Source organism: Hemicordylus capensis, chromosome 2, assembly GCF_027244095.1.
Source record: "Hemicordylus capensis ecotype Gifberg chromosome 2, rHemCap1.1.pri, whole genome shotgun sequence".
Lineage (NCBI taxonomy): Eukaryota > Metazoa > Chordata > Lepidosauria > Squamata > Cordylidae > Hemicordylus > Hemicordylus capensis.
Window position 1 is genome coordinate 235,103,211 of NC_069658.1, and position 27,248 is coordinate 235,130,458.

Below are 27,248 nucleotides of genomic sequence, written 5' to 3' on the forward strand. Positions count from 1 at the left end.
GGACCTCCCCAGATGACCTTAACATGCGGTGGGGATAATGTAAAAGAAAGCGCTCTCTAAGATATCTTGGACCCAAGCCGTTCTTGGACACAAGCCAAGCCATATCTTGGACCCTGTAAGAGATTTTTGTCACTCCAAAATCCCTGCAACCAGGAATAATTGAAGACTCCAAAAATCCTCACATTACCAATGGGTTCTTTTTATGGTGCTGGCTGTCAAGAATCCCAAGACCCAAGAAGACACGAGGAGAAGTGAAGAGATTATATTTAATCAAAACAGATTTATTTTCTTACCAATATTCAGATGAATCACAGCATGCAGCAAAATTACTTCTCTCACACAAAGCAGACACAAAACTAACAGCCTCCTTTCAGTCATAATACTCACAGCCTCGGACCAACTTCCTCCTTTCCTCCTTTCATGTGCCGTGCCTGCGCCACCCTACCTGAGGGAGAGAGCCCGGACGGTCTTTCATCCACTGCTCCCACCGACCCTCTCTGCCCCAAATCAGGGTCCTAAGTATCCCACCCTATCTGCCCACGCACCCGACGGTGATTGGCCAGAGCGAGGGGTCCTGACAATTGATGTCCCACGGCTAACCTGTTCCATTTGACATTTTACACCATTGGCTAGGGGAGATGTCATTGGCTAGGGGAGATGCGAAAGAGGAACAAGGCATGGGCTGAGCGACCCCCCCTTCAAATGGAACATCGAGCCCTGGCTACTTTCTATATGAGTTACCGAAAAATGAGGAAGTGTGTCTGAGCTAACAGGCTGATTCTCTCTGATTAGACGAGAGAGAAGGTGGGGGCTTTCCTGAACAGTGGGCAAGAAATTGCTCACTTGGCACTCTGTATAAGCTCTGGGACTCCACCGAGGTCTAATTTTGAGCACAATGAGGGGGATCTGGGACTTTACCTATATGACAGCATTGCTCATGGGTTCATGCTAAGATCAAGGCCTAAACCACAAACAGACTCATGTCAAGCTAAAACAATATGGCTAACCTATCTATACACCTATTCAATATGAAATTGACCTGATTAGGACTTACACCCAAGCCAGGTGGGGGAAGAAGTGGGCGCAGGTTGGCTGTGGAGAGAAAATAGTGACGGCGATGGGGGAAGAAGGAGGCGGCGATGGGCGGGGGTGGGGAAAGAAGGAGGTGATAATTGGCCGGGACGGAGATGGAGAAAACTGGGATGGCAACGGCGGGGGTTTGGGGAAGAAGGACACAGTGACGAGTAGGGGGAGAGGAAATGGTGACAGCAACAGCAGGGGGGACAGGGAATAACTAGAGGCGTAGATGCTTTGCGCCCGGCCCAGCTAGTATTTGATTAAATCCTTTATGAAATTGTATAAGTAGGCATAATTTTAATTTGGAATCCATTAGGATTTGCAGATTGTGAATCTATATCCTCATTATGAAGCAATATGCTTCGTGCTTTGTGACCTGCACAGTATCTCTACCACCATTTTTTTCTGAGGATCTCCACACTGTTTCCAGCCCACACACTGAAATAACTTTTCATTATTCTTGCCCCTCAACACCATTTTTTAAAGGGATTGTTCAATTACCTCTATGGGGAAACAAGCTATTTGGAAGGGAGTATCTTTGAGGTCCAATGAAACTCACTCCCTTGTAGGTATGCATTGAGAATTGCATGCTCGGTCATCAAAAAGCTGCATGAAAGGGGTTTGCTTAATATGTACCTCAGCCCAGTACCCTCTTCTCCAATGCTGCCTGGGAAGAGGAAAGCATGGCTTCTTCATGTTCAACGTCACTCTACAGCAATACATTACCTTGATTTCAGGGGATGGGAGGGAATGGTTTGTGCAGCCAGTTTCCTTACTACATTTCTTTGAAACTTCCTATCTAGGGTAGGGATGTGTGCAAAACCGATTCGCCGGGTTCGGTTCGAATTCGAACCGGGTTCGACCCAGGGGGGGTGGTTTGGTTTTGGTTTTGTCCGAACCACCCCCTGGTTCAGTTCGAATTTGAACTGGTTTGAACCTCAAAAAGTAGCTAGGATGAAAGCTGACCTTGTGTTCCACCTACCACCCAAACCCAAAATCGATTGGACTTCCCTCTGATTTTTTACGAATTTTTAAAATATTTTCAAGTTATGCCCATAACTCCCTATCTGGAGCACTTAGGGGCCAAAAGCTGGGGTGTGTGGTGGGAACCCATGGGTGTCCTCCACCCCAAAGATCCCAAGGCAATTGGTTGCTCCTAGTATTATTGGTGAATTTTTGTAAAAAAAAAAGTTTCCCATTGGATAGAATGGGGATTTTGGGCAGCCCCGAACCCACCTCTGTGGGGTGGCAGCACCTCCAAAGTGGGTCTGGGGCCATGGAAAAAATGGCCTCAGTCCCTCCCAAGCATCCCCGGATAGATAGATGTGATGGTTATTTTAATTAAGATTTTCTAAGGCATTAAATAATATCTAATTGGAAAGAATAGAATGTGTGTCAGTTGGTGAAAAGTAAAGTCAGCAAGCTCTGAGAGAGATACTTATTTATGATAAATTTATTTATTTATGATATACTTATGATAAGTATACTGAGGTATTCTGAGTGCAGATTCTATGATAGCAAATGAGATTTTCAATGAGACACCATGAATACACTCTATTATGCTATCATAGAATCCACACTCAATACCTCAGAAACAAGAGAACCCTGTACCCCATGGGTTAGAAACCCATGGGGGTGGTTGGCACCCTATGTGCACTACACCACCACTCACTCTGGGCCACCCCAGCAGCCCTCAAGTGCACTTATGGGGCTCCTGAAAGCTCCATATACCTTATGAGGAAAAACCTTAAAGACGTGTAAATTTCAACAATTCACCAAAAATCAGCCCTCTGCCCAAATCCTTTGAAAAAATTCAGGTAGCTTCCTTGCCCCTACCTGGCACTACCACCAACCCCACACTGCTCTAGGCCACCTCTTTGCCCCCGACGTGAAGCTATACATTTGCTGACACCTCCATGCTTCTTTATGGAGAAAAACCTTGAAGTAAACTTCAAAAATCACTTAAAAATCATCCCTTTGCCCAATTCCTTTCTCCCCCCCCCAATTCAATTTTTATTGATTTTAACAATAGTAATTTTATCCTTAACAAATAAACAAAAGTGGACTTCCCGCACGCACACATCTCTTCGTGAATCATCAGTTGTAAAGTTTACCCTTGCTATAATAATAATTCAAGACATAAATTTAAATCCTTACAAACACAGTTCCTCTACCCAACCTGCAATTTTTACTAAATTTCAAACCCTGCTGTAAAGTCCATATTAGGAAAACAGTTCTTTAGATACAACAAAAATGGTTTCCAATCTTCTTTAAAACATTCTAAGTTTTGCTCTGTTATCAATGTTGTAAGTTTTGCCATCTCCGCATATACCAAAATTTTTAGCCGCCAATCTTCTTTTGAAGGCAGTTCATTACTCTTCCATTTCTGTGCATATATTATTCTGGCCGCCGTAGAAGCGTACATTAAAAATGTTAAATTAGTTATAGAGATTACACCTTGTGTTATTCCCAGCAGGAAGGATTCTGGCCTCTTAGGAAATGTCATTTAAAATATTTTCTTTAACTCATTATATATCATGTCCCAATAGGCCTTAGCCTTCTCACAGGTCCACCACATATGAAAAAAAGTACCTTCAGAATGTCCACACTTCCAACATTTGTTTGAAACATTTTTATACATTAATGCCAATTTTTTTGGCATCAAATACCATCTATACATCATTTTATAGTAATTTTCTTTGAAAATATAACATTAAATTTTAAATCATTTTCCCAGGCTGCCATTTCTATCTTACACCCCACATCTTGAGCCCACTTTATCATGGTCATTTTAACCACTTCCTCTCTTGTCTCCACCAGAAGTAAAAGTTTATACATTTTAGAAACTAATTTTTCATCATTTTCACATAATTCCTTCTCAAAACTCAAAATCTGATCTTCAAATCCAACTTTAAACTCCTTCTTATATATCTCATTTAACTGATGGTACTGAAACCAATCTCTGACCAAGTATTGTACTTCAGTTAAACTTTTTAACTTACAGTCTTTTCCCTGAAAATATAGCAAATCCCTATAGGTACCCCAATGCAGTTGCATATTTACTTCTTTACGTGATAACGCTTCAATTGGAGATACCCATAACGGAGTTTTAGGTTCCAACCATTTTTTATATTTTAACCACACCCTCATTAAACTCCTTCTTACATAATGGTTCAAAAAATCTTTATGTATTTTGCTTTTTTCATACCACAGATATGCATGCCATCCAAACCTTCTATCAAATCCTTCCAAATCAAGTATTCTAGGGTTCCTTAATGTTATCCCTTCTTTTAGCCACGTCAAACAAACAGCATCAAAATACAACCTTAAGTCCGGTAAGGTAAGACCACCTCTTTCCTTTGCATCCGTTAAATTCTTAAAATTAATTCTTGGTCTTTTCCCTTGCCAAACAGACTAAGTTATAACCTTCTGCCATTGCTTAAAACAAGTTAAAGTATTGATTATAGGAATAGTCTGAAAGAGAAATAACATTTTACCTTTGCCCAATTCCTTTCAAATAATTCTGATAGCTTCCTTGCCCAGCCTAGGAACTACCACCCACCACATTCCACTCTACGACACGAGTGTCCGATTGCTTTGGGGTTTGGGTGACAGGTACCACTGGGTGCCAGCTACCATCCTACCAATTTTTGGGTGTCCGAACAGGTCTGGACCTGTTCGAACCGGTTTGAATCCGAACTGAACCAGGGGGTGGTTCGAACAAAACCCAAACCGAACCACCCCTGGTTCAGACCTGGTTCAAATCCTAACCAAACCGGTTTTTTGCACATCTCTAATGGACAAAAGAAAGCACAGCACAAGGAGGTGGTACACACACAGAGACACACAGACAAGGACACAGTCAGGGAATCACAGAGACCAGCAGCAAAGGAAGCAAGCAAGGGTGTCAGATGATGATCCCACAACTGCAGCCAAAGAGAATTTTCCAGGCAAGAGGCTTGGTTTAAATAGGTTTGAAACTCCCTCCTTTGAGAGTCCCCACCTTTGCACTCATGCCCTGGCCAACAGGGTGCCAGGTCTCAACAGTGCAACAGCCAACAGCCTACCAGAGCGCAAGACTCATTCTGGCCAATCAAGGGATCAATAGCGCAGCCAATGCAATGCCTAAAAAATAGCCTCACAAAATGGATGCCAGTAGCAAAAGTTTCAAGAAGGAGCCACAAAATGGAGGGCACACTTTTAACATTTTACAGACCCAATAGAGCCCAATGGCACATTGGAACCGGTTCAAACTGTTTTGAACCAGTTTGGATCGAACCGGTTCAGATTCAGAAGAGCCCAGTCTGGCTCGATTTCAAGCCGTAGAACCGGGCCGGTTCAAATTTGAACCAGTTCGCACATCCCTAATCTAGAGGTCCTTCATCCCAATCCTTCATCTCATCCCACAATAATAGAAGCTCAGTTGGAATGTATACCAAGAAGGAGGAAAGGTAGCACCAAGTTCAGGAGGACACAAGCATGGCTAACAAATAGAGTCAGGGAAGCTCTATTTCCTTCCTCTATTCCTTTCTTCTGGAAGGGCAGACGACTTCTTTTAGACAATGGAATTCCTTCCCAAATGAAGAGAACAGAAAGGAACATAAACTCTGGGAAAGGAAATGCAGGGAGACAAGAGGGATGGAAAAAGAGAGTTTGAGGAGCATATAACTAGAAATGTCAAGGGAAATCACAACAACATCTTTAAATATATCAGAAAAAGGAAACCTGCCAGGGAGGCAGTTGGACCCTTAGAAAAAGAGGGCATGAAAGGGATTATTAAGCAGGATGTTGCAAAGAAGCTCAAGGGGTTCTTTGTCTTCATGGCAGAGGATACTGACCATATACCTGCTCCGGAACTTATGTTCTCAGGCTTGGGTGCTAAAGAACTGAGACTATTTGAGGTGACAAGAGAAGATGTTCTAAACTATCTTGAAAAACTGAAAATTGACAAAGAATCACAACCAGATGGTATCCACCCAATAGTTCTTAAAGAACTCCAATGGGCAATTGCTGACCTCCTGGCAAAAATATGTAACTTATCCCGACAATCAGGCTCAGAGGAGTGAAAAGTGGCTAATTTAACTCCTCTTTTGAGAAAAGGATCCAGGAAATTCCAGGCCGGTTATCTTAATTAACTTCTGTGCTGGTTAAATGGATGGAAATTAATTAAAGACTAAATTGTTAAACATATAAGGCCAGTTCACATGTACACTTTAACCACAGTTAAATCTGCCTGAAATTGTAACTATAGTAGCCCAAAATGTGGTTAAGGGTCTAAAGTTAACTCCAGTTTGCCCCACCAAACTCCAAGTGGAACTGGAGGTTTTCTCTAAGCTTCACCAACAACCACAGTTTTGCCACTGAAGAATTATGCCCAAGGCAGACCCGGCCATAATTGGCTATGGGGTGGAGACTGCCTTGGTCGGCCTGATGGATGATCTCCAACTGGGAATTGACAGAGGAAGTGTGACTCTGTTCGTCCTTTTGGACCTCTCGGCAGCTTTCGATACTATCGGCCATAGTATCCTTCTGGATACTATGGGGTTGGGAGGGGGTTGGAAGTTGGAGGCACCACCCCCTACCTCTGGGGCAGGTTCCAGATGGTGTCCCTTGGAGAATGCTGTTCTTCAAAATCTGAACTTTTGTATGCTGTCCCTCAGGGCTCCGTATTGTCTCCAATATTGTTTAGCATCTACATGAAACCGGTGGGAGAGATCATCAGGAGATTCGGTGCAGGGTGCTATTAGAATGCTGATGACACCCAAATCTATTTATCCATGCCAGCATCATCGGGAGAGGGCATAACCTCCTTAAATGCCTGCCTGGAGTTGGTAATGGGCTGGATGAGGGATGACAAACTGAGACTGAATCTGGCTAAGACGGAGGTACTCATTGTGCGGGGTCGGAACTCGAGAGATGATTTTGATCTGCCTGTTCTGGATGGGGTCACACTTCCCCAGGAAGAAAAGGTCCGCAGACTAGGGCTGCTTCTGGATTTCTCCTTGGGGTCCCAAGTTGAGACAGTGGCCAGAAGTGCCTTCTATCAGCTTTGGCTGATACGCCAGCTGCAACAATTTCTTGAGTTACTTGAGTTAGCTGACCTTAAAACAGTGGTGCATCTGCTGGTAACCTCCTAACTGGATTACTGCAATGCGCTCTATATGGGGCTGCCCTTGTACGTAGTCTGGAAACTACCGTTGGTCCAGAATGCGGCAGCCAGGCTGGTCTCTGGGTCATCTAGGAGAGACCATATTACTCCCATATTGAAGGAGTTACACTGGCTGCCGATATGTTTCTGGGCAAAATACAAGGTTTTGGTCATAACCTATAAAGCCCTAAACAGATTGGGCCCTGGGTATTTAAGAGAACATCTTCCTCGTTATGAACACTACCGCCCATTGAGATCATCAGGAGAGGTCCGTCTGCATTTGCCACCAGCTCATCTGGTGGCTACTCAGGGACGGGCCTTCTCCGTTGCTGCCCTGAGGCTTTGGAATACGCTCCCTAGTGAAATAAGAGCCTCCCCATCTCTGACATCTTTTTAAAAGTCCTTAAAGATGCATTTCTTCACCCAGACTTTTAACTGATATTGTTTTGATTGTTTTAATGTTGTTTTTTAGAATATTGTTTTAAAGTTTTAGATTGTGTTTTAACTTCATTACTTTTAATATTTTTGTTTATTGTTTTTGTTTTTAATTAATATTTTACTTTTTAATCTTCTTGTAAACCGCCCTGAGACATAAGTTTTGGGCAGTGTAAAAATATGATAGATAAATAAATAAATAAATAAGTGGATAAATAAATAAATAAATAAATTGCAGTAAAGCACCCATTGCCAAACCCCATCATAGAGGAGGCGGCACAGACCTGCCTGAGCATGTGGCTTCTCCATGATTTTGGCAATTCTCACTGGCAGCCACTTGGAAAATGAGCCTTTCCCCTCCTGTCAGCCTTACAGATATTGAGTTGCCAGACAAAAGGGACACTCACACTGCCCATCCCGAACTGTTCTTCACACAGAAAGGGTCGGTAAGGTGGGCCCAGCCAATTCACCGTGTCGGAATGTTATAGCCACAGAATTGGGGGGGGGGGTGAAAATGGTGGCCGCCAACTTGCGGGTGGGTGGGCCGGCGGGCGGGCCAGTGGGTGGGTTGCTGGAAGGAGGATGCGGCAACAGGCGGGAAAGTAGGAGGTGGCGATGGGCGGGTGAAGAAGGAAACAGTGACAGGTGGGAAAGCAGGAGAAGAAGGAGACATGGGTGGGCAGGGAGAGAAAATGTTGACAGCAACAGGGGAAGAAGTAGGTGCAGGCTGGCGGGGGAGAGATAACTGTGACGGGGAGGAGGCAGCAATGGGCTGGGGCAGAGATGGAGAAAACTGGAACGGTAACGGCGGGAGGTTGGGGAAGTAGGAGGCAGTGATGGGCGGGGAGGGGAGAAAATGTCAACAGCGGCAGCAGGAGGGACAGGGACTAATTAGAGGTGCAGATCCTCTGCACTTGCCCAGCTAGTATTTGATTAATCCCTTTATGAAATGATATAAGTAGGCATAATTTTAATTTCAATTCCATTGGGAATTGCACATTGTGAATCTATATTATTCTCAGTTTTATTCTTCACATCAAAAGGGTAGGTAAGGGGGGCCCAGCTTCTTCACCGTATAGGAATGTTTGCTCCCTATGTCTTCCCCATGAGAAGCACTGTCTGTGGGACACTAATGCAAACTGTACAAGGTGGTACTCGTGTTGTATGAGCTGTTGCTCTCATTGCATGCTACAACACCAGCCCTGGAGGATGCTCTATGCAAGAAAGCTGAAGGGAAGGACACTTAGGGAAATGCTTTCATCGACTCGGTGACTGTCTCCAAGCCATTGTCAAACTAAGCACCCTGCCAACCCGTCCGTCAATGTGGAGATGTGCACCCTTATCCGTGGGTCCCACGGGGAAGCTGGAATCTGTGGCTCTCTATTATTTATTATTATTATTATTATTCAAACTTTTATACCACCCTTCCAAAAGGCTGAGGGCGATTTACATTAAAACACCATTAAAATCAGTTAATAATTTAAACAAAAATGATAAAAGCATAAAAAAAGATTAAAAATTAACAACACTGTAAATAATTAAATAATCAGAACAATTTAAAAACAAGTTGAGAACGCCTGGTTGAAGAGATGTATTTTCAGAAGTTTTTTTTAAAATGGCAGAAATGGGGAGGCTCCTATCTCAGCAGGGAGCACATTCAACAATCTTGGGGCAAGCAGCCGAGAAGGCCCATCTCTGTGTAGCCACCAAACGAGTTGGCAGCAACTGGAGACGGACCTTCTCAAGGGACCTCAATGGGCGGTGGGGATCATAGCGAAGAAGACGTTCTCTTAAATACTCAGGGCCGGAGCCGTTTAGGGCTTTGTAAGTTATAAATAGCACATTGTATTTTGCCCGGAAACATACTGGCAGCCAGTAGTCACTACTGGCAGCCTCTCTACTCACTAGGACATTAAAAAAAACTAAGAACAGACCTGATCGATCCGGCTTGAGACTTATAGTCCAGCATCCTGTTTCACATGGTGGCCCACCAGGAGCCTTTGGGGAGCCCACAGGAAAGAGGAATGTGCATGCCCTCTCTCCTGCTGCATGCTGCTCCCCTACAACTGATCTTTAGAGGAATTGTGCCGCTGAGGCTGGAGAGGGTCCACAGCCACCAGATTAGTAGCCATGGATAGACCTGTCCTCCTTGAATTGGTCTACACCCCTATTAAAGCCATCCAAACTGGTTGTCATCAAGCTGGTGGTCATCACCACATCCCATTGCAAAAAGAGAGGTTCAGGTTGTAGTGCCCCAGTGGGTGTCTGCTACCATTTAGATTTCAAAGAAATTGGTGATAGGGTTGATTTTTTAAAAAATTGCATTTGGTGCACCTTTAAGCTTTTCCCCATAGGGAGTAAAGGGGTTTCAGAAAGAACTAACCTTTTAGAGAAATTTCTTCATTTTTATTATTTGGTCTCTTAAAAACAACAACACCTGAACTGCATAATGCTATATATTTTTATTGTCTGTGAGCCTCCCCAAGCAGTATCATCTTGGATGGATGGGGGAAAATATTTCAAATCAATCAATCCTGACAACTTGACCCTATTCTTTCTTTCTGGACACCATCCAAATCAGTGATTCCAGTTACTCATGTCGCTCCATTTGAGTATCTGGGTTCCCTTAGCATCAGATTTATTCCCACAGCTTGGTCACTATTTCTAAGAGCCAAACTACTAGGCATGTGTGGTAAACAGTTCCCATTGATGGGGATCCTGAAGTGGGGACAAATATAGAATGATTTTACCACCGAATGTCCTGCAAAGTATTGAAATTGCCCCCACATACATGTGACCCATCCTCGTGGCTACTAATATTTCCCTAGCTGCTAATAATTTCAGGTTAACAAATAACAAATTTTTGTTCACAAAACAAAACAAAGCAACAATTCTCATCCTTTCCTTATTAGGTCCGTTATGCCTTTGCTGCTGATGTCCTTAATGATAAAACTCAGTTCCCGTATGTCTACCAAATGGTCCCAAAAGATGAAATTCAGTATCGGGGTATTGTGAAACTGCTTCTGCATTTCAGATGGACGTGGATTGGTCTGTTTGCTCCCTCTAGTGACAACGGGGAAAGGTTCATCAGGTCCCTGACACCTTTGATGACCAGGAATGGAATTTGTGTTGCCTTCTCAGAAAAAATGCAATTCCTAGAGATCCAACATCCAGACTCATTTCCAATTTCTAGATCAACTATGTGGAGAAAGGTCAATGTGTTTGTTTACTATGGGGACTCTGCAGTCGCATTTGTTCAATTGCTCTTGATACAACGAATAATTAAAAATAACCTAAGTACAGTTCCAGGAAACGTTTGGATCACAACATATTTTCAGGACATCAACATGTGCATGTATACTCGTATTTCCCAGTATCTTTATGGTTCTTTATCCTTTATAAAAAAGGTGAAGAAAAAGACAAAATATCAGTACTATGAACCATATTCCTCAGTAGTTGTGCAGTTTTGGAAGAAGGCCTTTCATTGTTTCTATTTAAAGCAAGTGTTGTATGTACAAGGCTGGAAAAGATGCATGGAGACTGAGAACCTGGAGAGCCTTCCCCAGGAGGAGGTGGAAAGAGTCCTGTCTCAAGACAGCTACGGTGTTTACAATGCCATCCAAGTTGTGGCACATGCCTTACATGCTGCATATTCCTCTCGTTCCAGGAGAACTGTGATTTTGGGTGGACACAGGGAGGAATGGCAAATGATAGAGTCTTGGCAGGTATGCCTTTTCCTCGCCATGAAGCAACACTGCAAACTGAAGTACATGGTTCAGATTTAGAATTGCCATCTTGGATCCCAATTCCAGTTTGGTATTTCCTGTATTGGAAATTTGAGGGTTTCCAAATGTCTTGAGGATACATTTTTGCACATTTCAAAATGTGTGAACATAAAAGCTGCTTTGACCTCACTGACTAAGCCACTGACATGAAACACTCAGACATGAAACTCTCAGGCTTAACCTTTCTAGAAAATCAGGAAAAACCATTCCTTGGAAAGCTTAGGGAATGAGACCCCAGAGAACCCCCCCCCCCGCCGCCGCCAAAAAAGAAGCCTAGAGTCACAGATAGATCAGGTGTCCATGGGTTTGCAAACTGCAAGCCATGCTTAGAGTAAATAAATAAATAAATAAGTTAACCAATGTCTAGAATAGAACATAAGAACACAAGAACATCTGGATCAGGCCCAAAGCTTATCTAGACCCACATCCTGTTTCACACAGTGGCCCCCCTGATGCCTCTGGGGAGCCCACAGGCAAGAGATATGTGCATACACTCTCTCCTGCTGTTGCTCCCTTACAACTGGTATTGGGAGGCATCGTACCTCTGAGGCAGGAGGTGGCCCACAGCCACCAGACTAATAGAAATTGATAGACCTCTTCTCCACGTTTAAAGCTATCTAAGCTGGTGGCCATCACTACGTCCCATGGCAAAGAATTCCAAAGATTAATTATGAACTGTGTGAAAAAGTACTTCGTCTTGTCGCTCCTAGATTTCTTGACCTTGAGTTTGATGGGATGCCCCCTGCTTATAGTGTAGTGAGTGTGGGAGAAAAATTTCTCTCTGTCCACCCTCTCTACTCCATGTATAATTTCCTACATCTCCATTATGTCTCCCCTTAGTTGCCTCTTTTCTAAGTTAGAGGGCCCCAGATGCTGTAGCCCAGCCTCATAAGGAAGGTGCTCCAGGTGCTTGATCATTTTGGTTGCCCTCTTCTTCTTTTTTTTCTTTTTCTAAAATATCGTTCTTAATGTACAGTGCTCAGAACAGTACACAATACTGCAGATGTGGCCTCATCATAGATTTGTATTAGAGCATTATAATATTAGCATTTTAATTTTCACTCCCCTTCCTAATGATTCCTAGCCTTTTTCACAGCTGCCGCAAACTGAATCATTGACACTTTCAATGAGCTGTCCACCACGACACCAAGATCTCTCTCCTGGTCAGTCACCAAAAGCTCCAATTCCATCAGCATATATGTGAAGTTGCTGGTAGGAGGAGTTTACCACAATATGCATGACTTTACACTTGCTTAAATTGAACCACATTTGCCGTTTTGTCACCCACTCCCCCAGTTTGCAGAGATCTTTTTGCAGCTCCTCACAATCTGTTGTGGATTTCACTAGCCTAAATACTTTAGTGTCATCTGCAAATTTGGGCACTTCACTGCTTTTCCCAACTTCTAAATCATTTATGAACAACCTAAAGAGCACTTGTCCTAGTAACCATCCCTCGGGGACCCCACCTTCCACTTCCTTCCATGGTGAAATCTGTCCATTTATTCTCACCCTCTTTTTCCTGTCTTTCAACCATTTACCTATCTACACATGAACCTGTCCCCTTATCCCATGACTGCTAAGTTGACTGATGAGCCTTTGGTGGGAAACTTGGGTGGATGCCATCTAGCACTGGCATTTTGTTAATTTTTAGACTTTCGAGACAGTTTTGAAGTTCTGCCCCTGTCACCTCAATTTTGCCAGTTCTTAGCCACAATCTGCCTTAGCCTCAAGTCAAAGGACGTCAGAGATCCAAATGATCTGGGATGAGAGTAGGGGTGTGCGTTTTGTTTTGGATACAAAATGTTTTCTGCCCAAAACAGGCCATTTCTGCTATTTTGTAGCTGAAAGAAAACACACAATGCTCAAAACAGAAAATTTTGAAGCTGAAACAGAAAGTCCCTGTTTGGGATACACAACATTTCGTTGTTTCAGCTGTTTTGGAACTCCATTTTGCAATCACAAAAAGTCTTTCTCCTTCAGTCTCCATTTTGAGTTATGACCTCTGTTTGAATTTCTGGCCCCTCCAGCCTGCAGATTGGCCAGCGAACGCATGGGTTGAACTGCTGGCAATTGCCTCCTTTTTCCTTTAAAGGGGATTTAAGGGTAAAATTTACCCTCACTGGACAGTGGAGCAGTGTGCATTTAGCCTCATTGGCCAGTGGAGCAGTGTGCATACTGCTTGGGGCAGTGTGCATTTCATTGTCGTTGTTTCATACTGTTGTGTAGATGAACTGCATTTCTCGGGTGGGGGATGTGCATGTGCATGACCTTAGGAAATCTGCCTGGTTATTTGCAAAGCTCTGCTGCTGTTGTTGTTGATGATGTGTTATGTTGTTGTTATTTCTGGTGGATGTGGGGCAGAAAAGGGGCTTTAAGGGCAGAAGAGTGGGTCCAGTGGTAGTGCCACAATGGGTGCCTGCTGCCACCAAGGTTCCAAAGGAATTGGGGAAAGGGCTGATTTTTAAAGATTTTCTGAAGTTGACATGTCTTTGGGGCAGAAAGGAGGCCTGAGGGGCAAAACAGTGGGTTGGGTGGCAGTGCCCCAAAATTCCACTGCCACAACTCAGATTCCAAAGGAAGAGGGCAATGGGCTGATTTCTTAGGAATTGTTGAAGTTGAAGCTTTTTCTCCTTAGGGAATAATGGAGGTTTCAGCAGACCCCTAGCTCCACCTGGGGGGCACTGGTGTTCCCAGGAGCATGTGGTGGTGTAATGCACATAGGGTGCCAAACCCCCCGCGCGGGTTGCTAACGAACGGGGTGCTGGGATCTGTTGTTTCAGAGTTGTTCTGAGTGAAGATTCTCTGGTAGCATATTTGAACAACAAACCATGAATCCACTCTCATATGCTACCAGAGAATCTACACACTCAAAACATCTCAGAAACAACAAAACCCAGTACCCCATGGGTTAGCAATCCATTGGGGTGGTTGGCATCCTATGTGCTCTACACCACGACTCACTCTGGAGCCACCTCGGTGCCTCCCATGTGCAGTTACGGGGCTACTGAAACCTCCATTATTCCTTTTAAAGATCTGTAAATTCCATTAAATCTTTAAAAATCAGCCCTCTGCTCAATTCCTTTGAAATAATTCTGGCAGCTTCCTTGCCCCACTGGGCGCTTTCACACACTCTATTCTGCTCTGGGCCACCCCTTTCCCCGCACCAGGAAGCTAAACATTAGCTGAAACCTCCATTATTCCCTTTGGGGAAAATCCTAAACTTCATAAACTCACCAAAATCAGCCCTTTGCACAATTCCTCTGTAATTTGGGTGGTATCTTCCACCCATTGGGTACTATCACCCCCACCCACTAGTTGTGCCCCAGGGCTGTTTTTTTTTAATCCAAAACATTTCGGATTCGGACTTTGCAATTTCGAACAAAGAACAAAATGGGGGTGTTTCAGATTCAGGCCAAAAAGAAAACAGAAAAACAAACAAACAAACAACCCTAGAAGAGAGATCCATGGCGCCCAAATGCAATTGTCTTCTGTCATTCTAGCTCCACACTTTCCTGAAAATTTTTTATAACAAATCCTTGGATAGACTCTGCTTGGATCCGAACAAAGAGCTGGCAGGAGATTTTGATATTGTGAACTGGGTGCTCTTCCCCAATAAGTCTAACGGGAGAGTGACAATTGGGACAGTGGAGAAACTTATGTCCACTGATGTAAGGTTGACAATTAACCCAGAAGCCATTGTGTGGCCCAGCCCGTATAGCAAGGTAAGAGAAACACTTCATTTCTTTTTATTTCACCAACATCTGTTCATCTCAAATCATTTGTTGGTAACGATTATCAATCAGCATGCACTTGAGTGATTGCAGTGCATAAATCGGGGACCTATTTCCCAGTTAAACTGGGCAGAGCACTTCTGGGGGAAGGTGGGATAAGTGAAAATCACCCCCCATCCACGCAAACATCTGTGCTTCAGAATGAGGGCCTCGAGGTCTCCATGTGTGCACCTAGTGAGGATGTCATCCCCTAACACATACATTGATTGATTGATTGACTGATTGATTTGATTTCTATACTGCCCTTCCAAAAATGGCTCAGACAGAGAAATTACAAAGAAATTTGTCCTTCATTGGTAGACTATACCTCATGCAAGGTGCACTGAGAGCTGTAACCCTGGATCCATGAAGGTGATGCAGGAAGGAAAACAAATCTGTTGCTATCACTGTTCTCCATGCCCAGAAGGGACAATCTCCACTCAGAAAGGTAAGTTGCTCCAGAGCAACAGACAGACTTTGGAGAAGAGGGCAAAGATTCATTCATATGCTTTCATGGAAGATGTTTTGGCACATGTGAGCTCTCTGTAGGGAGGGAGAATAAGTGAAAATCGCCAGCCACCACTGCCACCAGCCCCTGTGGCCACTGGCCAATGGCCACCTGGCCTGCCCCCCTCTTTCCTCCAGATTTTCAAGGCTTTTACCCCAGCCCTCCAGCCCTCCAAAGCTGAAGACTGAGAAGAAGATTGAAGAGTAGACTCAGAAACCACATCACAGAAGTGGACAACTGGAAACGTAACGTGGGTCAAGCCCTAGAATGAGTGAGTGTACCCCCATTTACACACACACACACCCCTCCTTCTGGAATTCTGTATTATTGGGTGTTTTTTTTCGTGTTTGGAGGGAGGTTTGAGGTTGCAATTGAATTTAAAAAGTTGTGTGTTGTTTAGTTTAAAATAGGCTTAAACAGGGGTTCTGTGTGGGAGGGATCCTTTTTAGTTAGTACTAGTAGGTGTTCCCTGCAGAATACACACACTGGACGGGTTCTAGACTGTCATTAATAGATTATGTCGCAGTATCCCGTAACCTGGTGCCTTATATAAGAAAGTTCTGTGTCATTACCCGCCCTGAGAGTGACCACCTTCCTTTATATTTGAATATCGCTGGGGAAGACATTCCCAGGATAGAAAGCAGGCTTTTACCTTACACAGACTGTGATGTTCCTCCTCAGGCTGCGAAGTGGTCTATTCCACTATCAAACCAGGCTAGATCGTTTCTTAACTCAGATAAGATTCTGATGCTCTGGGAGTCGCTCAGAACAGGGGGCTCCTGGCCTCATGAGTCATCTATGTTAGAACATCATGCTATATTAATCAGCCTTCTTGCTCCCCTGCTTGCTAAACCTTGCTCATCACCATGCAAGAGGCACAGGCCTTTCTCACGCTCCTGGTTCGACCAGGAGTGCCAAACAGCAAAAAAGGAGCTTATTTCAGCCTTTAAATCTTATGTTGAGGGTGTTTTTAGACCTGGACCCCAGGCCCTCTCCTCACTGAAGCAATCTTATAAAAAGTTGCTAAAGTCAAAAAGACTACAACATACACAATTGAAGTGGTCTGAATTGATTGCTGCCACTAATTTGAAAAATCAGTCTAGATTTGGGTGCCTGGTGATGACACCGCAGGTAAGATCCTCGATGGTCTCTTCTCCCCTCATTCCTCATGAGGTTTGGGAGCGCCATTTCCACTCCTTATATAGGCGGGTTGATTCTTCAAACTATAGGTTGGATGTAAATATTTCTTCTCTCCCCAGCTGGCCCCCTGTTACTTGTGCAGAAATTGAAGAGCTGATCAAATCAGTTAAACCCGCTAAAGCCTCGGGCAGCGATTGTATTAATATTGAGATCATACGTAGTTCACATACATAGATAGAACTGCTAAATTCCCCTCAGATTGGGGTGTAGCGATAATGGTTCCGATCTATAAAAAAGGGTGTCGAACTGATCCATCAAACTATCGACCTATAAGTCTATTAAGTATTATCTCAAAATTATATGCCAGACACCTTTTGGCTAAGCTTACCGACTGGGTGGAAGCCCATAACGTTCTCGCCCCTGAACAGGCAGGTTTTCGCCAAGGGCGGTCCACTACGGAGCACGCATTTATACCACAGCACCTAGTGGAGAAATATTCTAGTAAGCCAGGCTCTGCCCTGTACACGGCCTTTATAGATCTGAAAGCTGCTTTCGACTCAATCTCCAGAGAAAGACTATGGGCAAAGCTGCATGAGTTATCTCTGGATAAGCGATTGTTAGTGCTGATTTACAAGCTTCACGAGAACACCCACCTAAGAGTCCGCCTGAGCGCACAGGGCCAAGTCTCGGCTGAAATTCCTACTTCCAGAGGGGTAAGGCAGGGCTGCATTTTGGCCCCCATTCTATTTAACATATATATCAACTCTATTATTTCCATCATGAGTGTCCCCTCGATTCATCCCCCCAAACTGGCCCATAAACATCTTGCCATTTTGCTGTATGCTGATGACATGGTCCTTATGTCCCTGACACCGGTAGGATTGGGACGGGCCCTTTCATTATTCAGCTCCTATTGTGCTGAAGAGCTTATCAAAGTAAACTATCAAAAAACTAAAGTGTTAGTTTTTGCTAAGCGCCCCAAACGCCACATATGGCGAATGAATGGTCATCACTTGGAACAAGTTAAAATCTTTAAGTACCTGGGCGTGGTTTTCCACTCCTCAGGTCAGCGCCAGGCACATCTGAATTATATCATGCAGAACGCCCAAGCCTCAGCCCACCTAATCAGATCCTTTTATTTTACATAGGGGGCCCTTTGTATTCCAGCCGCTCTTAAACTATTTCGTGCCAAGGTCTACTCTTTATTATTATATGGTGCTCAGTTGGGCCCTTTTGGCAATTTTGTCACACTGGAAGCTATCCAAACAAAGTTTATTAGATCTATATTGCAGCTCCCCAGATGTGTTCCTAATGCTGTCATTAGGCGCGAGGTGGACCTTGGCTCCTTGGAAGCGGAGTATTGGAAATGCATTTTTGCATTTTGGTTAAAATTAGTCTTTTCTCAATCTGGACTTGCCCCCTTGGTATTAACTGACAATTTCGATTCTTCCTGGAAGCGTCTTGTTAATACAAAATCCCAATTTTATGGGTTTTCACTGGATATGCTTATTAGTTTGGGTTATGATTGTGCTAGGAAGTCTATTAAACAACGTATTTCTGACACTGATTTACAGTTAGAAGTTGCCAAAATCCCAAAAGGTGTTTACCTCGGAGATCAGCTTTTTAATAGAAAACCCTCTGCATACTTAAATAATATTTCCTTTTCCAAGTTCAGACGGGCGCTATCTTTAGCTCGATTAAATGCGCTCCCTACAGCGGTGCTCCAAGGGAGGTTTAGGGGGGTTCCTTACGCATCCCAACTTTGCCCTTGAGGTTCAGGCGATATTGAGACTACTGAACATGTTATTTTACATTGTGACCTATAAAAGAATGATCGATCAACACTTATCTTGCCATACCTTGTGATGTTTCCTGGTTATCCAGATGAGACACTCTTAAAGATTTTATTGTCAAATTTTAATCATAAATACACCAACACAGTGACCAAGTTTTGTTATGTTTTGTGCAGATTGCGTTCTGTTGTGTGTGGTGATGTTCCTGGTCAATGACCGAAATAAAGTATCTATCTAGTAGGTGTTTAGTGTAGCCTCATGGGTTTTTTAAAAAAACAATTCTGTCTTTTTCCCCATTCCAAAGATTTTTTAATTTTTATATTTGCTTTTTTAAAATGAATATTCTCTGCCCAGCAGCCTACAGGCTTTGAGTGGGCAAGAAGGCACAGTCTAGCCTCCACACTGGTGCCCATGGCAATTTAACCCTAAACCCATTAACCCTTTCACAGAGCACACACAGAGGTATACTATGCTTCCCCGCCAAATAATCTCAAGTCTAGCAGTATATAATAGAATGTTATGTACATTGGAAGTGAAAGACTTTGCACTGTCTCTTGTCTCAAAGACAGTGGAGGACAGATGAGTGAGTCAGAGGGTGAGAGGATCAAGACATTGATCATCCCTTCTCCACTGCTCTGACATTATCCCTTTGGAATGTAAATTGCTAATATTAGGGAGTTCCTTCCTTCCAGCCACTTCCTTCCTCTCCCCCCTTCTCTTCCTGTTCCTGCTACCTTGCAACGTGAAAGCTCCTCTCCTTGCACTATTTGTGTAGAAATGCAGAATCCATCTGCATCCAGCTAGATAGTTAGATTAGAGATCCTAACTCCTCACTTTCCTGCCTAGAATGGAGTTCTCTAATAAATGCCATATATTGATTTGAAAGTATGAACTGGCTCCAAGTTACTTTACTCTCAGCATACACGCATGCCTGTGTAGTTCGACTGTGTTGTTCCTCTCGGCACTCTGCTATAATGAAAAAGGGATTCTCTTACCAGAAAATTCCCAACTGGTTATGGGCCCAGTATTTTGAGCTGCATGTAGTGCAACTAGAGATTTAAGTCTGTTCCAGGAGATCCAGTGAGATCTAGCCATGGACACTTTGAATTGCTAATCTGCAGCAGCTGCCTTTTTCAGAGCTCAGTGAGGATGGCTACTTACCTAGAGGGAAAGCTCAGGCTGACTATCCTGAACCCAGACAATTACTTGGAATGGAAAACGCGACTGAGGCATGCATTGCATGCTGAAGGGCTGCAGAAAGTAACTGAAGAGGAACCCCCCGCAGATGGAACTACAGCTGCTGAGAAGACTGCTAAGGAGACATGGCTGCTCAAAGATGCTCAAGCTCAAGCTCTGATAGCTGCTTCTGTGAATAAAATACATCTTACTACTATATGTGATCTTGAGACCTCAAAGGAAATGCTAAGAAAGCTAGATTCCTTGCATATGAAAAAGGAGTGGGCATACACCTTTAACTTGAGAAAGAAAATGCAGAATCTCCAGTATAAAGATGGTGACTGTTTTGACATGCATGTGGGATTGCTGGAAGATTTCTTTTGCAATTTAAAGCTGCAGGGGAGGAATTTACAGAGAATCAGAAGCTGGAAGCTCTGTTCCTAAGCATGCCCCCCAGCTATAGCAATATAATCGGACAACTGGAAGTCCACACCACTCTAAGCTTTGAGAGAGCTGTGGAAACCATATCTTCTGTAGCAAGCAGAAGAAAAGTTTTGAATTCCCACAATGAAAGTGAATTGGCAAGTAACTTTGCTCAGAAAGCAACAATTCTTCATTCCAGAGGAAACCCAAGGTGGGGAGGGAATGCTGCAAGAGGAAACCGCATGGGCCCCCCACATTTGCATACAAAGAGGTCTGGCTTCATTGCCAAGGAAACTCAGACCAGCGAGAGAGATCACATGACTGCCAGCAGGGAGACTGCTCCTAGAATCACGCCAACTGGGACTAATGCCTTTAGATGTTTTCTGTGTAACCAATTTGGCCACAAGGTGGCAAACTGTCCCTGGAAGCTCTGTTCCTAAGCATGCCCCCAAGCTATAGCAATATAATCGGACAACTGGAAGTCCACACCGCTCTAAGCTTTGAGAGAGCTGTGGAAACCATATCTCCTGAAGCAAGCAGAAGAAAAGTTTTGAATTCTCGCTATGAAAGTGAATGGGCAAGTAACTTTGCTCAGAAAGCAACAATTTTCTTTGAACTGTATCTTTGAACTCTATATTAGAAATGGACAGTGTGTCCATTTCTAATATACAGAATGGAGAAGTTTGCCTTGTAGGCTCTGAATGCAAAGGCCTATACAGCGTGAAAGTGCAACCTATATCAAAGACAGACAGAGAAAGACTAGCCTGGTCCAAACCTGAAGCATACCAGCCTAAGGAAGTGATCCTTGCTCAGTCAGGCTCGCATGAAAACTGCTTGCAACTATGGCATAGATGCCTGGGACACAGGAGCTAAGAGTCAATCCAGAACATGAAGGAAAGGGGATTAGATAATGGCATTGATTTTGTACCATGTGACATTGTGAATAACTGTGTTTGTTGTCTTGAGTCCAAAGCAGTTAACCAGCCATTTCCTAAGCAGAGTGAAATGGAGACAAGAAGACCCCTGGAGCTCATCCACAGCGACATATCTGGACCACTTCCAGCAACCATAGGTAATTTCAAATATTTTCTCACATTCACCGATGATATCCTACCATACACAATTGTATTTCTACTAAAGGAGAAATCACAGATGCTCAAGAAACTCCAACACTACGTGGCCATGGCAAGCAACAAATTTGAGTGGAAATCTAATATCCTGAGCACAGACAATGGAGGAGAACATATGTCCAGTGCCACACAGCAGTTCCTGAGAGAACATGGAACCGTGCATCAAACCATGGTAGCTTACAATCCGTCACAAAATGAGTCTCATAAAGGAAAAAAATAGAAGCCTCTTGGACTTGATAAGATGAATGCTTGCTGACACACACCTTACACAGAAACTCTGGGGAGAAGGCATCATGACTGCTACATACATACAAAAGAGAATGCACACAAAGCCTATAGTAACAACAACATATGAACTTGGGCATGGTCATAAGCTGTCCATGACGCATCTGCGTGTCTTTGGAAGCACGGCTTACTCATACATCCCAAAGGAAAAAAGGACTAAGTTAGGGGCTAGGGCCACAAAAGGGATTTTTAGAGGCTACTCAGTGCAATACAAAGACTACAGAATTCTGGATCCTGACAGCAACAAGATAACCATAAGCAGATCGGTGTATTTTGATGAGAATGAAAGAGCTACATCTTCAGAGGGGCCTACACCAAAGCAAACAACCAGACCAAACACGCTGATGACTGGATTATGCTTCCTGATCTCAGCGGAATTGAGGAGGAGGAGACAGCAGATCCACATCCAACCACGCTCGACACAGAGACTCCCAGTGATCCACCAGATGCACCTGAGATATTGGGAGAGAGACCACAGAGGATGAGGTGAAGCGCTCAACGCGCTCAACCAGAGGTGTTCCAGCACCAAGACCATCCTACCTCGCAAGAACGGCGGAACAACCAGAACCCTCCTCATGGGAGGAACTATCCCAGCTACCACAACCCAGAAGCCCAGAAGTGGAAACAAGCTGCAATTGAAGAGCTTGAGGCTCTACAGAAAAACAAAACCTGGACTCTTACTAAGTTACCTCGAGGAAGGAAACTTATAGGCTTCAAATGGGTTTTCAAACTCAAACATGGTGCTGATGGTGAGATTCAGTGCTACAAAGCCAGATTAGTAGCAAAAGGATATTCACAGAAATATGGAGAAGATTATGATGAAACCTTTGCACCAGTAGTTAAACATACCACAGCAAGGACTTTGTTAAGTATTGCTGCTAGCAAAGGAATGCATGTTGAACACCTAGACATGAAAACTGCAATCTTGCATGGCGAACTAGAAGAGGACATTTACATGCAACAACCACCAGGTTTCTTGGAGAAAGGCAAAGCAGACTATGTATGCAAACTGCAAAAGAGCATTGATGGTTTAAAACAGGCTGCCAGAGCATGGAACACAAAACTAAATGATATGCTGCTTCAAACAAACTTGAAAAGAAGTGAAGCTGATCCCTGCCTGTATACGAATTTCAGAGATGGCAAATGAACCTACATTTTGGTGTATGTTGATGATTTGATTCTTGCCTATGAGAATCCAGATGACAGAAAGGAGATAATGCATCATCTGAACAGAGATGTGGAAGTCAAGCGATTGGGCAACTTTGCATACTACTTGGGCATTCAAGTACAAAGAGAGAAAGATGGAAGTTTCCTCATCAACCAAGAACAGAAAATTAAAGTCTTGATAAACCTGCTCAGACTGGAAGATGCGAATCCTACACCAACTTCAATGGAAGTGAATTACATAAAGGAAGAAGATCAAACTGAGCCAATATCTGACAACCACAGATATCGTGAAGCACTGGGTAAGCTTCTATATATTAGTTCATTCACTAGGCCAGATATCAGTACAGCAGTTGGCTTACTTTGCAGAAAGACTGCATCACCAACAGTCAAGGACTGGAATGCGATTAAGGGACTTATTAGGTACCTAAAGGGTACTGCACACTTTAAGCTCAAGCTACCAGCTAACAGTCAACCAAATCTAGAAGCATATGTAGATGCAGACTCGGGTGGAGATCTAACAGAAATGAAATCCACCAGCAGTCACATAATTTTCTGTGGAGATGGAGCCATAAGCTGGTCAAGCACCAAGCAAGACATAAAAGCATCCTAAACCACTGAAGCAGAATATGTATCAGCTGCACAGCGCTGTCACGAGATACAATGGCTGTGTCAACTACTGAAAGATCCAGGTACAGATGTAGCACAGCCCATACCAGAGTATGAAGACAACCAAAGCTGCATTCAGCTCTCCAAAAAAGAAGATATGAAGATGTGTAGTATCATGTAGTGAGAAATCTGCAAAAGGATGGACTAATCAAACTGATCTACTGCCCAACAAATGAAATGCTTGCAGACATACTCACTAAGCCACTACCAAGACCCTGCTTTGAAAAGCTGAGAAAGAAAATGAATCTAGTGAACTGTCACGAGACATTGAGAGGGGGTGATGGAAGTGAAGGACTTTGCGCTGTCTCTTGTCTCAATGACAGTGGAGGACAGACTAGTGAGTCAGAGGGCTAGAGGGTCAAGACATTGGTCATCTCTTCTCTACTGCTCTGACACTATCCCTTTGGAATGTAAGTTGCTAATCTTAGGGAGTTCCTCCCTTCCAGCCACTTCCTCTCCCCACTTCTCTCCTACTATCTTGCAACATGAAAGCTCCTCTCTCTTCACCAATGACCATGTGTGCAGAGATGCAGAATCCATCTGCATCCAGCTAGATAGATAGATTAGAGAACCTAACTCCACACTTTCCTGTCTAGAATGGAGTTGTCTAATCAATACAATTTATATTCCTTTGAAACTATGAACTGGCTCCAAGTTACTTTACTCTCAGCATACACGCATGCCTACTAAATTTCACTATGTTGTGCCTCTGTGCACTCTGCTTTAATGAAAAAGGGATTCTCTTATCAAAGAGAATTCCCAATATACCACAATGTTATATATTAGAATAGAATGGCAGGATGTTGTTTTGCACCTTTCCTTACTAACCCGCTTTTATGGCCAGGTGCCAGATGTAGCTGTGTCTGTTGCATGTTGGTGAAAAATGCTTGGGGGAGGGAAGACAGGGCACATAGATGCTGTTGTTGGCCCTAGTCTGCTGCCCTAGTCAAGAAGAAGAAGAACACTGTGTGACCTAAATTGCTGTGAATTCTGAGTTCACAGAGAGTTCACAGCAATTAAAGAGGTCAGGTCACACACTCTTCTTTTTATGAATGGGGAAGAGATTCCTATTCATTGCGTTGAAAAAGGCTAAAATCTTTTAAAAATATATTAAAAGTAAATCATGTCTTGGGGCTCATGGGGAAGACATGTGTACATACCTGCCTTGCACCCAAAACCACTTTGGTGCCATCTATCCCCACCCATTGGGTGGGTTGGGGCATCCTCAAATCCCCATTCCCCCCCCCCCCCGCAATGCAAAAAAAAGAAAAGGAAAATATTCAAAAAGATAATTTAAACTCACAGGAGTTTCTGATTGCTTTGGGATTCAGTGGGTGGTAGGCAATCCTGAATGCCTACCACCCACCATGGCTTTATGCCCCTAGGTGCTCTGCATAGGGAATAATAGGCTGGTTTGAGTCCCTATTATACACAATGGGGGAAATGTAAGAAAATTTTCACAAAATCATTAGAGATCACACGAGTGTCCGGTTGCTTTTAGGTTTGGGTAGGAGTTGGCCCCCATGGGTGCTTACCACCCCAACCCAGTTTTGGAGGCTCAAACCTTTGAACCAGTTTGAACCGGTTTGAATAGGGTCAGACACTGTTTGATTTGAACTCAGACCGACATTGCCAGCCCAATGCCTTGTTTGGTTCAAGTTTGAGCCTTCGTACTGAATGGGTTTGAATTTGAATCGGCGTATGTGCTATTATTTGATGACTTTTATGTGTTATTATTGGATGTTTTAATGTTGTTTTTTGAGCCACCCAGAGAACATTATATTAAGTGGTGGCTAACAAAGAAAGTTAAGAACATATGAACAGCCCTGCTGGATAAGTCCCATGGCCCATCTAGTCCAGCATCCTGTGTCACACAGGGGCCCACCAGATGCCACTGGAAGCCTACAGGCAGGAGTTGAGGGCATGCTCTCCCTCCTGCTGTTACTCCACTGCAACTGGTACTCAGAGGGATCCTGCCTTTGAGGCTGCAGGTGACCTATAGCTCTCTGACTAAATAAAGTTGTTGTTGATGATGATGATGATGATGATGATGATGATGATGATTGTTCAAGTGGATCCAAGCGCTGCCCACATACCTAACCCTCCTTTGAAGCCTGAGCTTTAGCCAAGGTTAAGGGGTGCGGTATCATATATGTGCTTAAACTGCTTGCAGCCCAAGCGCACACAGAGATATCTGTCTCATGGGTGTATCCACCAATGCACAGCACGCATTTCTAATTGCATTGTGGGATGTGTGGACACATCATCCTGGCCGCCAGAGTTTTGCACTGCATGTAGCAGCATGAAAAGTGTGGGAGCACCACTTGCACTTCCCACAAAATTTAAGGAGTTGTCTGGAAGGAAGGTTATTTTTGCACAGCCATTTCCCAAGCTGCCCTCTCGCCTCTGCCCCCATAGTCGTGTGAATACGCTTAGAGTATCATTCATTCATTTTATTTATTGTGATATTTAATGTTAACCATTTTATTTTTTAAAAAATGAGCATTTGAAATTTAAAATTGCATTTTTTTAAAAAAATATCCAATTTAAAATTTAAAATCTGATTTCTATACCTTTAAAGAAATCATTAATTTTTATCCAGCCTACAATTTTTTTTAATGATGTGCAACTCATGCTTCTTATTTACAGATGCAGATCATTGTGAGAAATGTCCAGAAGACCACTATCCAAACAAGGGTCAGGACCAATGTGTCCCCAAAGTGAAAACCTACCTGACCTATGAAGAATGGTTGGGGACCGTCCTAGCTTTCTTTGCTTTCTTCTTGGCCCTCACCACAGCTATTATATTAGCAACCTTCATTAAATACATGGAAACTCCAGTAGTCAAAGCTAACAACCGGGACCTCTCCTACATTCTCCTCATCTCCCTCCTGCTGTCCTTTTTGTCCTCCTTTCTGTTCATTGGCCATCCAAGGAAGGTGACCTGCCTTCTCCAACAAACTGCTTTCAGCATCATCTTCTCTGTTGCTGTCTCTTCTGTGTTGGCCAAAACTATCACAGTGGTGGCCGCATTCATGGCCACTAAGCCAGGGAACAGGATGAGGGGATGGCTGGGGAAGTGTTTGGCCAACTCCATTGTCATTTCTTGTTCCAGTGTTCAAGTTGGCATCTGCACCATCTGGCTGGGAATATCTCCACCCTTCCCTGACGCAGACATGCACTCCCAACCTGGACAGATCATCCTGCGGTGTAACGAAGGGTCTGTTGCCATGTTTTATAGTGCCTTGGGCTACATGGGCTTCCTGGCGACTATCTGTTTCATGGTGGCTTTCTTAGCCAGGAAGCTGCCTGGGGCATTCAATGAAGCCAAGTTGATCACCTTCAGCATGTTGGTCTTTTGTGGTGTCTGGGTCTCCTTTGTACCCGCCTACCTGAGCACAAAGGGGAAATACATGGTGGCTGTGCAAATCTTCTCCATCTTGGCCTCCAGTGCTGGGTTACTGGGTTGCATCTTTCTTCCCAAATGCTACATAATTGTACTGAGGCCTGATCTGAATAGAAAAGAACATCTAATGATCAAATGAAAAAGTAGAATCTGATCCTTAGTGCTAGGGAAAGAGAAAAATGCACATCATACAATAATTTATTAAGTTTATTGCTAATGCCTTGAACAGTTGGTTGCAGTATTGTTATTCTTGCCCTGATTTACAATTTGAAAGCAACCCAAAGTTGCTTACTCTCTCTCTGTGGGAGTTTCTTGAATATGTACATGTATTTCTGCTAT

General features: G+C 43.6%; 1 protein-coding gene across 1 annotated transcript; it reads left to right on the forward strand.

Annotated features, from left to right (window-relative positions):
• The first annotated feature begins 1,117 nt into the window (after positions 1 to 1,117).
• Positions 1,118 to 27,048, forward strand: LOC128343863 (vomeronasal type-2 receptor 26-like). The gene is made up of 2 exons (XM_053293298.1): positions 1,118 to 1,244; positions 26,153 to 27,048. Exons 1-2 carry the CDS (start codon positions 1,118 to 1,120, stop codon positions 27,046 to 27,048), a joined length of 1,023 nt encoding a protein of 340 aa, XP_053149273.1.
• The last annotated feature ends 200 nt before the right edge of the window (positions 27,049 to 27,248 follow it).

Excerpts from the sequence above, each read along its gene's own strand:
- LOC128343863 (XM_053293298.1), top strand. The coding sequence starts at position 1,118 with ATGGGGGAAGAAGGAGGCGGCGATGGGCGGGGGTGGGGAAAGAAGGAG. Across the intron at positions 1,245-26,152 it reads GAAGAAGGACACAGTGACGA|ATGCAGATCATTGTGAGAAA; the intron begins GTAGGGGGAGAG and ends TCTTATTTACAG.